Genomic DNA, 17,404 nt, shown 5'->3' with positions numbered 1-17,404 from the left:
TCAGTCGCATTATCATGTGTTTCGAGATGCTGCACTGTATAGATGCTTGTCATTCTAATGAAAAGCACTAGGGTAACAGAGATATTTTGGCCACTTCATATATTTTGGCCCACCTAACAAACTATATGGATTCAATCGATCTTAGGTAACCCATGTTGTATCAGTTTGAAGTTAATCACGTTAAATTACCTAATGCTGAAAGATTTTTCAAAGATATTAAAACATTTGGTGGATATTTTTACAAAGTGGGCCAAAATAAAATCGATCCTAAAGCGGGCCAAAATACCTCTGTTACCCTACTACTGGGTGTGACGATTTTTCGGTGAAGACTGCAGAATGTGTTCCGTGGAAGCCAAATGGAAGAATAATTAAATTTATTGCTGACCAGACCGGATAGCCTCGGAGGGGGAAATATTTGATTTGCACAGTCAAATGTAGTGTGCTCGTAATTCATAGTACATAATTTGCTAACAAGTCGAGACAATGGAGTATGAACAATTCGTAATTCAAGTGCTTTGGAATTATTGTTTGTGCGCAGAGCAGATTAAGGATGTTTGGCATGTTTGACACCAGATGCAAACATTTGGGTGTTTATTATTCAATGGCTGACTGTTTCAAGGAAGGGTGGAACTAACACGGACAGAAAATGGATGGGAAATGCGATGATTGTTGGCATTATTGTTTTCTATCAATATTTAATAAGTTTATGATGTTGTGTATTAAACTTTATTACGTGCTCTCATTTTTCAACCCTCGATTTCCACAGAAACTTACAAACAATAAATACGTGTTCCGTTCGTTTGTTAGTTCATGCATGGATTATGAAGTTGCGTTCTTACGTTCCAGGCACGAATAGTCACGGATAAAAACTTTGCTCCGCTTTCTTCGGAACAACGTTTCACGAGTATCAACTGGGTTGCTCGTATCAACTCATGTTCATACGAACCGGCGTTTTACTCGTTAGATGTCTCTCTATGGTTGGAACTACAACCAAAAATTTGCATTGTCATTTAGAAAAGTTATTAGCAATTGAAAGTGCAAAAAAATTGCCGCCATTATGTTTTCTTTTCGTTGGAAGTTTTTCATTCTAGTTCCGACCATAAGCAATTAGATACAGAACAGGAAACTGTTTTGCTTTATGCTTTCCAATGATTGGTTTCCAAGAAATGATGACACCCACCAACAAATCGAACGAGTTTGAGCAGCTGTTAACAGAGTCGCCATATTGAAAAAATAAAAAGAAATTTTTTTATGAAGTATAAGTAGAAGTATAAGTATTTTTATCTGTAAAAAGTATAACTTTGAAAGTTTTTGAGTTTAAGTTCTAAGTTTTTATAAGGATACCAAAATGATTCCAGGCACACAGAAATACCATTCTTCCGTTCCGATTTCAGAAACCACAATTGTCACAAGACTGACGATGCACGTAGTACTCATACAATTTTCAAAAACTTAAAACCTTGAATATAACTAAGAATTATTCATGTACAAGTACTAATTGTAGATATAGCAAGCAAATGAACAATTCATGAAAATATAAAAAATAGTGTTATAATTAAATATCCAAGTATCTCAAGAACAGCTACTTTTAGAAGAAAGGATATCATGAACAAATTTATTGCCTTTAACCTGTAGAATAATATTCTACTGTTTCAATGATTATCTTTCAACGAGAACTTGAAAATTCGAATATATCTATAAATTGTTTTAGCTGTAACTTCTTCATTTTTTAAAAGGCACTGATAGGATAGCCATCAATCTGAAGGTTCTAATAACAGATTTAAAATAAAAATTATCAAACAAAAATCGAAACCCTGATTTTTCTTTATTTTAATTTTTTGGTTCAATTTGCAATTATTGAGAAAAAGATCAGAATTTTTTTCAGTGTTTATTTTTCTAGAGTGCCCAATCGATTCCCTACAGCTTCTTCCTGGAAACATTTTTGTATGATGGACGGTTTCCGTATTACAACGAGAAGAACTAACTCTTTTAGCTGTAACTTCTTAATTGTTCAAAAGGCACGGATGGGATAGCCATCAATCTGTAGGTTTCAATAACAGCTTTAAAATAAAAATTATCAAAAAAAAACCCTGATTTTTTTTTATTTAACTTTTTCGGATTATTTTGTAATTATTGAGAAAAATATCAAAAAATTTTTTTTAGTGTATATTTTTTTTGAGTGCCCAATCGATTCCCTACAAATTCTTCCTGAACCCCATTTTTGTACAATTAACGGTTTCCGAGTTACAACGATTTGAAAAAAGGAAATTTTTGTGAAATGCAAAAATATATACGCCCTTTTTAAAAATCAGTCGTGAGTCGGATTGCCCTCTCCATCGGTTCAAAACTTATGGTTTGCCATACTGAAGCCATGTGCAAAGTTTAATCCAATTCGGAGAAGGTCGATTCTGATTTTGTCACTTTTTCGTCTACTCAATTCTGGAATTGCTCAGCTAGAGCATGCTCGTCATTTACTTAACTCAAAATACGATGACTTTCGGCGTAAAAACACTTTATTCATCACAGAATTCGACATTTTCGTAGTAAAAAGGTATTGTTGTTTAAGCTTCAGCCAAATGACACATAATGATTCTGAAACTATTTGACAATAGTTTTTGAATGCATATTTGGAAAGGTAACGAATTTTCGTCACCCTACATGCAGCATAATGCTATGCTAAGCGAATTGCACTCGTGGAAAAAATACTCAGCCAGTAATGGTCAATACTTCAATGAATTCTTATGTTTACGTTCCATTGCCAGTGATTGTTTGATGTAATACTTCTTGCCAAGCCCGGACCCAGGATTTCATTTCAGGAGGGGCCCTCAGATAAAAAATAGTGTTATTGAAGATTGCTTATGTATCTAATTTTCAGTGCGCCTTTACCGGGGTTTTTACAGACACTTTAATCTTTTCCACTGGAACTAACATTATTAAATATTTAAATAAAATTTGTGACTGTGACCGAGAGAAGATTATTGTATTAAATTTTTCAACGTTTACTGTCACGCCATTTCAGTCGCACATGTCAAAGACCATCCTTATCTAGAGTACAGAATTCCACAAGACTTGTGATAGATTTTTAAAAAGTGGTCCGAAATAGCTCTCTGACTTCGATTCGTGGAGAACGGAGAACATCTTCTAAATTTGTAGGTCATATTAGTTGATGACCATACAAACTTACTTTGGCTATAAAGGTTTCGGTATCAGGTTCCAAAATTCCAAAACGAAACTCACATCGATTTCTCAGAGATTGCTTGAGATTTGGGAACAGATAATAGTTCGAGAAGGTCAAATCTGGCGAGAAGCACGTACCCCTTCTGGGTACGTGCCTGCTTCTAGCCTTGATTCCCTCGAGAGAAGCTGTTCGCAGATAACCGAAAACTGTTCTTGGGATTTTTACTCATATGGAGTAAAATTGAAATTCTTGGCGTCCATCTCCAAGAATTTCAATTTTGCCAAATAAATAATTCTTCAACAACGATTCAGAACTAACAAAACGATCACCAGACAAGACCGAAGCTTTTCAACAAATGTGTTCTTTCGTCGTCTATAGTTTTGTTTAATATACCAAATGTTTTGGTCTTCGCCACTATGACTATGACTGAATGAGAGCTTAAAAATCATTAGTCATTTTCGTAAGCGACAAAAAATACAGGACTGCTTGCTTGCTTGTGTCAACATTTAGCATTTTATCATTTGCCTGCAACGTCATCTCTATCTTTTTATGGAAATTATAAGATGAAAAGAATCCAAAAGTTGGGTTCTATTTCGCTCTGCTTACAGATGGAACGTTTGCCCTTCTGCTTGATGAATTTCATGACATCTTTGTTGACTGATGTTGCCGTCACTCGGATGTAAATTACATTTATGAGGGTGTTTCGAATTGATAATGCATTTCTGTTCCGTTGGCTTTTTGCTACTAACTTGAACAAAATACTCAATTTATATTCAAACTGCCATACTCTACATTCTCGAATATAGAACTTGAGCTGATATACGCAATAAATGTACATGTACTCACTTTTGCGTTACCACTAACGCGTTAATGCAAAAAATCATTATCTAATCTCTGAGAATTTGTGTTGTTTTGTCTAAGGCTGAGGCTGTAATAAGTCCAGTTTAGGAAAAATAGACAAATTGCATACGAAACCTTCTGCAAATATTTATACATCTACATCCGTTCTACAATTGTTAGTTCACTCGAAAAAATAAACATTCCTTTCCATCGAACATATTACCCAAGAGCTTAGAAAAACACAGCATCCGAATGTTGTATTTTTTCCCCAATTATATACGAGCAAAATCAACTTACCATGCAAGCTATTTTCCACTTCTACCGTAGGACCCCGAAAGTGGCGCATCCCCCGTGTGAAAGCCGTCGCGTATCCAGAAGTGGCTCGGAGCCAAATTTAACAGACAAGTTGCCAATCCCCCTGGCTGTGGATTCGCCAGCCACAGCCAGGTCAGCAGTCCGGCACCATCGCGGGTCACGGGTCAGCAGCATGGTTCATCGATCGACACGGGAAACAAGTGGCAGTTTGTTGCATCCCGGTATGCTGCAGCTGCATCGACATGCACAATCCGTTGATGAACCGGAGCCGTTTGTGAGGTAAATCGATTACATTAATTTTGTATGCAGTATTGTAAGATTACGTTGTCTTCTCTTCTCGATTCCTAGAAACCTGAACCAGTCCGGCTCGCACGGTTCGATGCACTACGGCTACCAGAATGACATCCCGCTGGTGCACAAGCTGCGTGATCGAAACAAACGTTCGGACACGGCCCGCAGGCATGTCCTGTCGCGACAAACCAAAATCGAGAAGGAGGAAACGTCCGCCAGTCCGAAACATAATCCGTTTGCTGTGAGCCGCCGTTCATCGACCATTTCGGACGCTTCGTCTAGGGTGAACAGAAGCAGTCGACGAGCCTCAACCGTTTCCAAAACGCCCAGTGTGGACTCACGCGGAGCTGCTTCAACGGTCGAAGTTAACAGCCCGGTGTTGACACCCCGGCGTGCCAAAGCAATGGCACCGATGTCGACACCGTCAGTGGAGAAGGAGTGCCGGTAAGAGAACTATGAATTCTGTTTAAATTTATCCTTCAAATATCGTTGTGATAGATGCATCTCTGTGCAATCCGGAAACAGCATCTGTATTAGTCACTTGTAAGAACGATTTCTTATCATTTACAATGCTAAAACCAACATCATTTTTTAACAAGCAATGAATTCTACCATCATTTAATCATGGCTGCCTTTGTAGAAAAACAAGTAACTATCTACTAGCTAGAGTAATCTGCTCAATTTATTATGAAGGTATTACAGAGCATAAGTATTGCAACTAAATCCTTCACTGGGCAAGGTTTCTATGTGAAAATCACAAAAATCGATTAAATTATGTTGGGAATATATAAACGTAAGCAGTATTTAGCAATTTTAGAACTGTTTTTCTTCGGTAAAATAATATGGCGATTCAAATAATGAGAAGGTTATTGCTACAATAACTAACCTCAACACATCATGCAATACTTTGAATGATGTAACTAAATTGTGAAACATATTTAATACACTGATGTCTTTATATACGCGATTTTTTATGTGGTTTTTTACGCGACTTTTCTTACGCGGATTTCCGAAGTCACGCGATTTGTTTCACGCGGATTTCCAAGCTTACGCGTTTTATTACGCGAATTTTCAAATTGATCCGGTTGTCTTGTTTTGTCTTAGAAACGCATGAAACGTTGAGGTCTAGTATTATCCCGATTTTTTTAGTCAATTATTTGACACTCTCGATTAAAAAAGGCGGGTGGGTAATGTCAGAGACATAACTGGATGTCGTGAATACGAAAACAACTGACATGTTCCTTAACACTTCCGAATATCAATTAGTTGATCAATTGTATGAAATTGTATGTAGAATTTGAAACGATGCACCTAAACTAAAGTACAGATTAGTTACATTTAACATTCTGAAACACAAATATTATGAAATAACCAGTATAGTTCTTTATAATAAAATAATGGTGGCTCTGAAAAGAACCTTTTATGAGAGCGTTTGTGATGGAGAGTGATGAGTTGAATTCGAATTCCGATGGATGCCGCTGACTTCCGTCATCTAATTAAGGCGTGGGTGCGATACTGATATGGTTGATGTAGGTGTAGCGTTTACAACCGATTATAATCTTCCAATAAAGAAAACATTATTTCGCTAGGTTGATTAATGATACAATAGGCCTAATTTATTGAACGAAACTATCAATATGCTACAGGGTCCGGCACTCGAAGTGTAACCAATTAAAAAGGCCATAAATTCAGTTTGGAAAATTACTTTTACTTAATTCAAAGTACAAAATGTGTAAAAATAATACAAAATTCAGAATCAATTCACTTTTGCTCGATATGACCACCTTTTGCCTTGACTATGGCCTTGAGACGTTCAAAAAACGAATCGCAAGCTGCCCGAATGTGACTTGCAGGTGTATTTTGGCCCACTCGCGGACAATAACTTTTAGTTCGGACTTTGCTCTCCAAAATGGCCCAAAGAGAATAATCCATTGGATTCGCATCTGGTGAATTCGAGAGCCATTGTGTGGACGTGATGAAGTTCGAAACGTTATTTTTCAGCCATTCTTGGTTCACTCGAGCTTTGTGAGACGGTGCCGAGTCCTGCTGAAACGTCCATGGTCTGCCACCGAAATGTTTGTCTGCCCACGGCTTCAAAGCAACCTCCAGAATACTTTCCCGATAATATGTCGCATTTACCTTGACGCCAGGCTCGAAGGTCTGAAGTTGGTTACACTTCGAGTGCCGGACCCTGTATAGGGATTCGTTTCTAGCATTCAGGAGCGTCAAATTGCGTAATTCTCTACGACATTAAACTCTGGAACATTTTTTGCAAAAACAAAGAAGGCTTCACTCGATCTCGATTACTGTGAATTTCACACAGCGAAAAGTGCACAAATCTAAATAAGCTGTTCTAGATTTTCACTAAACTGAGGATATTTACCTTTGATTTGCGAACAACAAATCCTAATAGTTCTTTAGAAAACTTTTGAGCCATTAGAACGGATGATTTTGTGTAATGCTCTCCACCGTTATTTTTTCATCAATGCAAATGACTGGCAGTTGTGACGTAATCGCTCTTGTTGGAGACGAAACTAGCTTTGCAAACGACACAAAAAACATCTGCTCGCAGTGGCGATAGAATCCGAACTGATCCAATTTCTGTCAAGAGCTTTCTTTTTACGTGATTTCGTTTGTAGCTGTTTTCACTATTGGGCGGTCCTAACGGCTATAAAAATAGTTTCATACAGAATTTTAATGTCGATTATTTCATTTCGGGGTTGCATAATTTATTGAAAGAAAATATCAATATGCTGTAGGGATTCGTTTCTAGCATTCAGAAGGACCAAATTGAGGAGCTCACTACGATATTCACCACTTTTCGGAACATTTTTCTCGAACGATTTGTTGTACAGCAGCAGATATTTTGTTCTCTTCCTCAGAACGCGTTCTGATTGGCTGGTGTTGACATGGGTCAAATGAGACAGGTTTTTCAATAGTGTACTATTGAAATACTTCAATGCTTTTGCTATACACGTTTAAGTTGAAAAATTTCGATTCTATTGGTAGTTCGATTATATAAATCCTTTCACAGATCACTGAGCTATGAGCTTTAAAAATACGAGAAAGGCAAACGCGCCTTATGAATTATACTCTTTGATACTCGTTTATACCAAACATTTTAGAAAAGTTTGAAGTTTTGAATTATTTGAGATTATGTCACACAACTGATAATTTTATCATAAAATTGTGATCATATTTCCGATGGCGTCTAGCAAAAATTATGTTGATCCGTTAGATGCAATAAGAGATATTCACGATTAAAAACTTATCACTCTCTCAGAGGGTAAATTTTGAAAAGGCACCCCATAGTGAAGTAAGTCGTATTCACGACAAAAAAAAATTATTGCAACAGATCCTTGACATTTGAAGTTGAACTTCAACCCAATCCGACTTCCGGTTCCGGAATTACAGGGTCATGTACACTTTTCTCAGAGATAGTTAAACCGATTTTCACAAAATAAGATTCAAACGAAAGGTCCTATAGTCCCATAGGTAATATAAGTAAATCTATGAGAAAATGTTTTCTCGGAAATTTCTTAACCGATTTTCACAAGCTAAGATGCAAATAAAACGGTCCTGAAATGCAATGAAAAGTCCCTGAAAAGTTAATCCTTATCCGACTTTCAGTTCCGGTATTACAGCGCGATAGGTTTCGGCTGCCGGGACATGTTTCCTAAGATGTGCCTTCGTTAATGCCCAAAATTCCTCAATAGGTCGAAGTTGTGGGCAATTTGGTAGATTCATGTCTTTTGGGACGAAAGTGACATTTTTGGTAGTATACCATTCTACCGTTGATTTCGAGTAGTGGCAAGAAGCAAGATCTAGCCAGAAGACAACAGGATCCTTGTTGCTTCGAATCATGGGTAGAAGTCGTTTTTGTAAACATTCCTTGATGTATATTTCGCTGTTTATCGAAGCAGTGGTGATGAAGGGTGTCGAAATCTTACCGCAGCTACAAATTGCTTGCCAGCCCATAGCTTTCTTACCAAATTTTTCGACTTCAATCGATGTCTCGGACTGGTTTAATACTTGCCCTTCTCGCACCGTATAATATTGTGGTCCCGACAAGGATTTGTAATCGAGTTTCACTTAGGTTTCGACGTCCATGATTATGCAGTTTAAATTTCCAGCAAGAATCGTATTGTACAGCTTTCAAACCCTCGGCCTGCTTATTGTTTCGGACTACGTTTTGGTTGTTTCTGCTTGTTATAGGTTCGAAGATTAAAACGTTCTTTAGCACAAAGAACATTTGACTTTGAAGTGCCCACTTTTTTGGCCACATCCCGAACTGAAACCTCCTTCTTTTTCTCGAACGCCTTCAGTATACGTTTATCCAACTGAGAGTTAGCAGGACCTTTTTTTCGACCCGTTTTAGATTTATTCTCAAAGGTGTTATCCTCACCGAACTTCCTGATTGCATTTCGCACGGCTTTTTCACTTACTTCTTCAATTTTTCCTATCTTTCTCAGTGATAGTCCGCGTTCTGTGCAGCATTTGTACACAATTTTCGAAACAAACTAACGAAAACGAATAAACAACTGCACAAGTGGAACGAGTGTAAACAACTGGACGCAGCCATAAAAATTGACAGATTCTGAACCATTGCGAAATGGCAGCGGTTTTTGGTTGCGTCCATACTTTCTGGGACATTCTTTAGTATGTCTTTCTAAAAATAATTTCCTGGAACGTATTTGACGGCTAGGTATATGAAAATTTAATTGCGATAATAATGGAGCTGATTGTATGCGTTGAGAAATAATGTCGCTGATAAAATAAAGCATTGCAAAGTCGCGGCGTTCTTTAAGTGTTTGTATATTGATGAGCATGCAGCGTGCTCCATATGATGGTAGAGGAAATGCTGTCCAGTTTAATTTACGAAGTATATATAAAAGAAATTGTTTTTGTATCGATTCAATGCGTTCTTCGTGAATAGTGTTATATGGATTCCATACTAGGCTGCAATATTCCAAAAAAAAGTCTGACATATGTACTATATAGCAATTTTATAGTATATGTGTCTTGAAAATTATGACTGAAGCGTTTGATAAAGCCCAGCATACTATTTGCTTTATTGATTATTGTGTTGTAATGTTCCACAAATGTTAGTTTGGAGTCCAAGATTACACCTAAATCTCGAACAATTTAACTTTTTTCTACTATTTGATTTTCTAAAAATATGTCTACAGAATGGGTTTCGTTTTTCCTACTGAAAGTTATTGAGTTGCATTTTTTACATTGAGTTGAAGTAGACTTTTGCAGTACCAATGTGCAAATAGATTAATTTTCTCTTTCGAAATTTGGACAGGAATACTGTGGTCCAGAATTTATCGGATAGTAATTTTAAAATTACCTCAACAGAAACAAACCATACAAACTTAGATTCTATTATTCAAGAGCGTTGAAGATACATCAAATATGCATATTTAGTTGACACGATGTTTCCACTTATCCGAGTCGGATAACGTACGAGATGTCATTTCTCTAGTTTTGTCGTCATCCGTCACAAACCGATGCTTCACCGAACGCATCGACTGGTAGGAAGCAAGAGTGGTGAAAGCTTTTCATATTCATCAAATAATTCGAAACCAGAATGCGTAAATGATGGAATAGATTTTTCCATTCCAGTACACTGTATCATCGTTCATCAGAGTGACTAAGATTGGCACCGTTGGTTTCATCTTATGTCAGCTCCTGAGAGTAGCTTCCGAGGCGAGGCGCAATGTGATGTGTGTCCGATTTGGGTCCAAAATGGAAATCCGCCTCAAGAGAAATGATGACAATATCCGTTAGATAGAGCAATGAAGATATCATATGTCTTTGGACGAATACCTTGCGAGCAATGCCGGCAATGTGTACTTGGGATATGGAAATGAAGTTTGGCCTTCCTTCTGTTCGGTTGGGTAGGTTAGGTTGGATTGATGTGGTACTTTCTGTTTGAGCTGTGCAAAGTGCAACTTTGCACCATAAATCTCTTGTATGTGTTTTTGCTTTTCCGAATTCCAGCCAATACCGATGTAGGGTGGCTGTTTGTGCGAGGTTATTTCATTTTTTTCTCGTGTGTTCATTATCAGAGATTTATGGCGTTTGTATATATTTTTCACTTCATATCCTTAAGTAATGCATTGAACTCGGCACTATCGGGAGTCAGCAAATAGAGCGCAGCGTTTCAGCAGGCACGTTTCCTAAATTTATTATTAAGAATCTTAGCTTGTCATCAATTTCAATCATATCAATGTCAATGAGCAATGAGTCAAAGTGATAATAGTAGTTATGCCATCGTTGCGAAAATGGATTCGGAAGAACAGTAGTGGCGTAAAATAATTTTATTCAAGCAGCTTGAAAATCCGGATTTTTCTCACCGCATCATCGACTGGATGCGGAAAATACATGTATTTCATGTTTTGAAACGGTGCAAGAAACGTTTAACTGTTCGTTGGAGGGGAGAAAATGGCCACAAATGGATTTCCGTATAGTGAAAACAGCTCACAAGCGAGGTCACCTTCGAGCTTTCGAAAGGAATCCGAACACTTTCGTTGAAGACGTGTACAAAACGTGTAGGACTTAACACGCACAATGTTCAAAAGTCATCGAATCACAATCGCAATGAACGACACAATACAGTGTAAAAATCACGTGCACAACAAGTTTCGATGGATTTTTTGACAATCTACTTCCAGAGCCGAAACTTTGAGACCGTCACAATCGTAAAAAGTTTTTGCGACCAACTTGCATTGACTTTTAATGAAATGTTAATGAGAAAGACATCATTATACCACTAGGTGGATTAAAACAGGGTTTCTTCTTTTCTTCCGCCGATTTTACTTTCTAATGATGTTTCCGATGGCTCATTACTTCTCATCGATGTTCTTCGGTACGAAGTTGACCTCATAAGCCCTGTACTACTACAAAACTTCATTCTTTCGAGTAATGGCACGAGGCTAAATCTTGCCAGAAAAGCTAATTACCGTTGTGTGGCCTTAAAAGTTGACGCAAAAACTAATAGTCAGGTTTACAAGTTTAAATAGTTATAAACACTCTCATTCTGGATAACGGCATATTGATTTTTCGATCGAACCCTAGCTACCTTTCATTTTGATAGTGTTATTATGAATACAAAAGAAATACGATCAAAAAATCCAAACGTCGTTATTCAGATAAAGGGTGGAATCTGCTTTGAAAATTTCGCACTTATCTGGGTTGTAAATTATATGACGATTAGACATTTTGAACAACTTATAATAAGTTCAGCGAAAAAACTATCGCACTATTTAGATTGAGCCTATTAAACGAAAATGAAACCAAACGAAAACCTGTGCTCCTATTACTGCTGTATAAGAAATTCAAGTTAAATGAGTAGTAAAACTTTCCAAGCAGTATAATGAAACTTGCGTTTTGATTGAATTTTTATTTTTTGTTATTATTACCATTGTAATCACAGCCGATGAATTCCGTTGTGTTCTGAAAACGTTGTAAGTTTTCGTTCTTCCGTACACGCTATAAGAAATCATACAAAGCACGCTGTGTGTTCCGCTCGCAAAGGCGGTGATGCTTTCATCTTCTGTGCCAGCCAGTGCAGTAAAACTTCATTCAATTCAATTCAATTGAAACCGAATTGGAAATACATTGACGATTTCTCTACTGCAGTAAACTTCACACTGTGGCACACACAACGTTCGCTGACATCCCGAACCAGGTAGCTAAAACATCAATTACACAATACACATAAATGAATAGTTTTCTTCAGTTTTCATTTTTTATACTCTATTTCATTTATAGTTCTATTCATTCGAATTTGCTCACTACCAATAGTGAAGACAACGAAGCAGCTAGACTACTTGGCACTTGAAACTGAGCAAGCAGAACTTCAAATAACTAGGTACGATTATTCAACTGACGATTAAAATGGTAGCAAAAGTCATAAATTTGTATCGATACGCTGACGGTCAGTGGCCATAAATTTCACTTGCATCTGATATCATTCGATTGAAACTGAAATTTTCCCGCCCTGGTGCTAGCACGTACCAATGCGTACCGATTTTACATCGTCATTTTGTATGACGGTTTGAAAGTTTTGACACGCATTGCTGTATAATTTCGGAACTAAAAGTCCGGACGAAATTGCACGCTATCTTTCAAGACAATGAGAGCTTAAATTTAAATCAACTTTTGTGAAAATCGGTTAAACTGTTACTGAGAAATAGAAGTTAGTTCGGTTTTGTGGGATTTTTTTTTTCTCTTAAATAGGTGCCTTCGGAACCGCAAACCGGGAACTAGTAGGCCCAAAGTAGATTTATATATACAAATGAGTGGCATTATTTGTCACATACACACATACGTTCATACGCACACGCACACATACACACATGCAAACATTTTGTTATCTCGTTGAACTGAGTCGAATGGTGTCCCACGAGAACTTTCGAATTTCTAAATGCAACAATAAAAAAACGGTTTGATAGATTTCAATTCATTTATTTGAAACCAGTTCGTGCTCGCATCTCACACGTCGAAAATCATTTACGGTCGAAACAACAGAAACAAAGACAATACTGTGCAATGAACAATAGAGTGTACGGAATGGTCAAATACGATTTAACATAGCCTGAAACTTGGCCTACAAGATCAAATTCAATTTGTATAGATTTCAAGCGTTGCAAAGTTAGACCAGCAGCAAATGAAATTCAAATCTTACTTAAAGAACGAATGCATCTAGACGCTAATAATGTAAGTGAGATTCAATTTAACAAGGCGTCTAACTGTGTGTACATTATGTTTAAACGTGAAAGCGATGCAATTGCATTCGCTTCGGTTAACAACGAGGTGCACAGCGTTAAGTGTGACAACATTAAATACAAAATCCATGTGCACATGGTGAACAATGCCATAGAAATACGTGTGCATGACCTTCCCCCGCAGGCCACCGATAAGTTCGTTCGAGAGAATATGTCGCAGTACGGTGAAATCCTTTCCATCCAAAGGGAAGTATGGCGGAATTTTTCCCCGGTATCCGGAATGTCGTGCGAGTTGTGCGTATGCAACTACGTAAGGCAATTCCATCTTACATCATTTGTGATCAAGGTGGGACACATCCGTGTAAAACGCTGATTACCTATGATTACCTATGAAAAACATGCAAGTTTTATGAACAACCTGCACACTACGGCAAACCTTGCACTGAAACTGCGAAAAGGACATCTTCAACCAAAGACAAGGTCAACCGTTCAACAATGGAAACTAGTGAGCGCTGTACTCCTGTTTCACCATCAAACCAACCAGCAACTGCAACCAATGTACAACAAGGCGCATCTACAGCAACTAGCAACGAGCTCAAGACAGCGAACATCAAGGAAAACGAAAAGAAGACGGAAATCAACAACAAAACCACCTATGCGACAATGGATGACGAGACGAGTAACGAACAAAGTGCCCCTCAACCCTCGCAGGAGGGAAATGAAAGCTCCTCTCCTCCTAGAAAAAGAGTGACGAGATCCACTTCAAAAAATACATTATTTGAAAAATCGGCTAATTCGGCCACGTAAAGCTTGTACGCAAATAGGCCTGAATAAAAATACCTTTTAAATAAAAAAAAATTTATTTGAAAGGTTGATTCATGAAATTTGTTTATGCAAAATGTTCGTTTTGTTTGGTTTAGACAGGACGGCGCTACATGTCACACAGCCAACGAAACAATCGATGCTCTGCAAATAATATTTGAAATTCGAATAATCACTAGAAATGGTGATATAAATTGACCTTCGAGAAGCTGCGATTAGACGCCGCTGGATTTTTTTCTTTGGGATGCGGTTAAAGCTAAATATTACGCCAGACCTCAAGCACGAAATTCAAGTTTCTATTGATGAGATAAAGCCAGAAACAATTGAAAATGTACTCAAAAATGTTGTGGTTCGGATTAGCTGCCAAGCCGTGGGGGTCTTTTGAACGAAAATATTTTTAATGAATTTTATTAATCAACCTTCCAAATTAATAAGTTTTTTTATTATAGCATTTTTAAATTTGAAATTTTTCGTGGGATCTCCTGTATATGACACTGTTGATCCAAACTTTGTACAAGACCTTATGAGTAGTGTTAAGAGGAAGGTTCTTGCATTGTGATATGGTATTGAAATTGAATAGAATGAATATGGAATAAGTTAAATTGATATCCGTCCACTAATTGATATGATTGATTTGATCTCCTGAAAGTTTGTAGATTATCGGTAGAATGGGTGAATTTTCCTTTTGAAGAAATGTGAGTCCGAACACCCTTTATTTAATCTGCTAGTTCGAAACCCGCTTTCGGTGCCACCGGCGACACCAAAAACATAAAAGCTACTATTTATCTTTAGTGGTTGACTGGACTTTAGTAAAGCGTAAATTTCTCGATATCTTGAGGCAAACAAGCGAATTGTATTCATAAACCTTATATCTAATACTACTTCTTATACCTTATATCATTTCTAAGAATTCAGAAAGTAGTGTTGTCTCTTACGAAGACAAAATGTGGAAAAAAAATGAAACAATAATCCGTTCTATGTCGAATGCAGCCAAAGCAACAGTAAAATAACTAACATCACCTAGTATTACATTATTTACTGTAGAATGTACTATTTTGCTATGTAAATTCGATACTGATGTAAATTTATGTGAGTTGGGTACATTCTCTTTGTCTGTGAGTACTCTGTCACTACAAAATGTGATTATTTGAAATCAGTAACAAACTAAAAATGAAATAAATATAGCCATGACATAATACAAAAATAAACCATCACAAGAGGTGAATAACCGCCGAACCGAATATTTCCGTTTGGTGCATTGGACTGCTTACGTGGTGTTTCATGCTACTACTGAGAATTATAAATGTTATCGTGAGTTTTTCTGCCACTCGATTCATTTGTGTTCCATGGATGTATTTTTGCCATTGAATTTATATGAGCCAACAATTTTAAAAGATTCATGTTTCTGTCTAGAAAATTTTATAAACTTGAGATAGATTTCAAAAATTGCAACATGAATACCTTGTAGGTATATTGAGAGGTAAAATTGTGAAATTATACCTAATAAATGATGTTTAACTAGCTTGTATTTTTTGTTTGTTTATCAAACTTAGAATTCGTTAAACTTCGTCAGCATATCAATAATATGCCATTGATTTTTATGGTTGAGAAACAATTAACGTGCACATGGATACACTAAGTCAAACATGAGAACTTTTCTTTAAAAAAAGGTTGTGTATTCATTTGTTAAAGGGTGTAGCCGGGTTTTTATACGAGAACTGCCCCAAACAGAAAAAAGATATACGCTGTTTGAAAGGGTTTATATTGGAGATGATATTCCCAATATTTTAACCCTTTAGCTGCCATATTAGTGTAGTTAGGGTGGTTCTTCTGATTTTCATTTTATTTCAATTTTTTAAACACATTTTTAGCAAAAAAATTGAAAAAAATCAGGAATATTTTAGTAATTATCGGAAACCTTTCTGATTTTTCCCAGACTTTTTCAAAATGTATTTCATGTAAAAAAATGTTCAAAATTTTGGTACAAATTTTACATAAAAAATAAATCATTTATGAGTACATTACGCTGCATTATCACATGCTCTTAGAACTAAATACCATGCGTTTCCATCTACAACTTGAGTTCAGGGCTTAAGAAAGAATTTTCATAAGGAAGGATCGGCGAGAGAAACATGAATCAGAACTAATGAATTGCCGTATATTTAGGTTTTAATATACGGTTTAAAGTTTTTATCCATTAACTGATAAGTCATTTTACATTTATTTTACATTTATTGTATTCATATCAAATAATAACTATATTGAGTAAAAATCCTAAAGGACAATTAAATTATAGGAAAATCAAGGAAAATTTGAAACCAAGCAAAGCCTAAAAACTATCAGTTTTAAGGTAAACTGTTCGTCGACGTTCTGCATCACGTGTTATGAATGACCAAGTTGCCTGAAATTGCTCAGCAAGACAGCTAAAGTCAAACGGCTTAAGCTCATAAAGACGGATTAATCAAACTGGGATCGGACTGACAGTAAATCCGAGGAAACAAAATGTATGAGAAGGAAAGGTTTTTAAATATAACTCCTTCCCACTCGAATAATGGTGCGTGGCGACGATACCGTGGAGGTTCATGAATTCGTGTATTCATTCATTTATGACCGCAGATAAGGATACAAGAAAAGTAATACGTCATCATAAGAAATTAATCAATGGCGTATACACCAAGGTTTCCAACAGCTGATTGGAGATCCACTCATCACACGTACAGCTGAAATTAGACAGCTACGATCGGCTGGGCATGTCATCAGGATAACAGACGGCAAACATTTGAAAATGGTTCTTGAATGTGATTAGGAAGGCTCAAGAAAAAAGCATTGCGAGCAAAGTGGATCGATCAAATGGAGGCAAAGAGTGGTCATAGTCTGAGCTGTATGGAGACGACTTCTAGATATATAATAAACGGGCTTAAGCTGATACGTGAGAAAAGTACTCCACGAAACACCAGAAAAGGACCACTAAGTGCAAGTAAATTCGATGAACTATATTAGCGAAAGCGCTTAAAATTCAATTTTTATACATAGCTCAATTTCTCATTCATTCTTAGTTAATACATAATTCGATTAAAGCAATAAAATGATACGATTATCCGAAACTATTTAATAAAGGGGTTCTCTTCAGGAAATAGCAAAAAAATGAAAATATTACGTTTAAAAGAACATGTTGAAAATCGACGATGCGAGATAATATGTTCTTTTTATGTCTTCGGGACTT

General features: G+C 36.7%; 1 protein-coding gene across 2 annotated transcripts in view; it reads left to right on the top strand.

Moving 5' to 3' along the window:
* Positions 1-17,404, top strand: part of LOC131439393 (uncharacterized) — a 104,959-nt gene that overhangs the window by 66,841 nt on the left and 20,714 nt on the right. For both annotated transcript variants that reach the window (XR_009231113.1, XM_058610338.1), the window contains exons 6-7: positions 4,346-4,612; positions 4,682-5,068. Coding sequence is in view for 1 of the 2 variants with exons in the window: in XM_058610338.1 (XP_058466321.1) it covers positions 4,346-4,612; positions 4,682-5,068 (654 nt within the window). In the remaining variant the exon portion in view is untranslated. The remainder of the gene's footprint in view (positions 1-4,345; positions 4,613-4,681; positions 5,069-17,404) is intronic.

This window comes from Malaya genurostris, chromosome 3, assembly GCF_030247185.1.
Source record: "Malaya genurostris strain Urasoe2022 chromosome 3, Malgen_1.1, whole genome shotgun sequence".
NCBI classification, from domain to species: domain Eukaryota; kingdom Metazoa; phylum Arthropoda; class Insecta; order Diptera; family Culicidae; genus Malaya; species Malaya genurostris.
The sequence above is the reverse complement of the archived record's forward strand: the minus strand, read 5'-3'. Positions and strand labels throughout refer to the sequence as shown.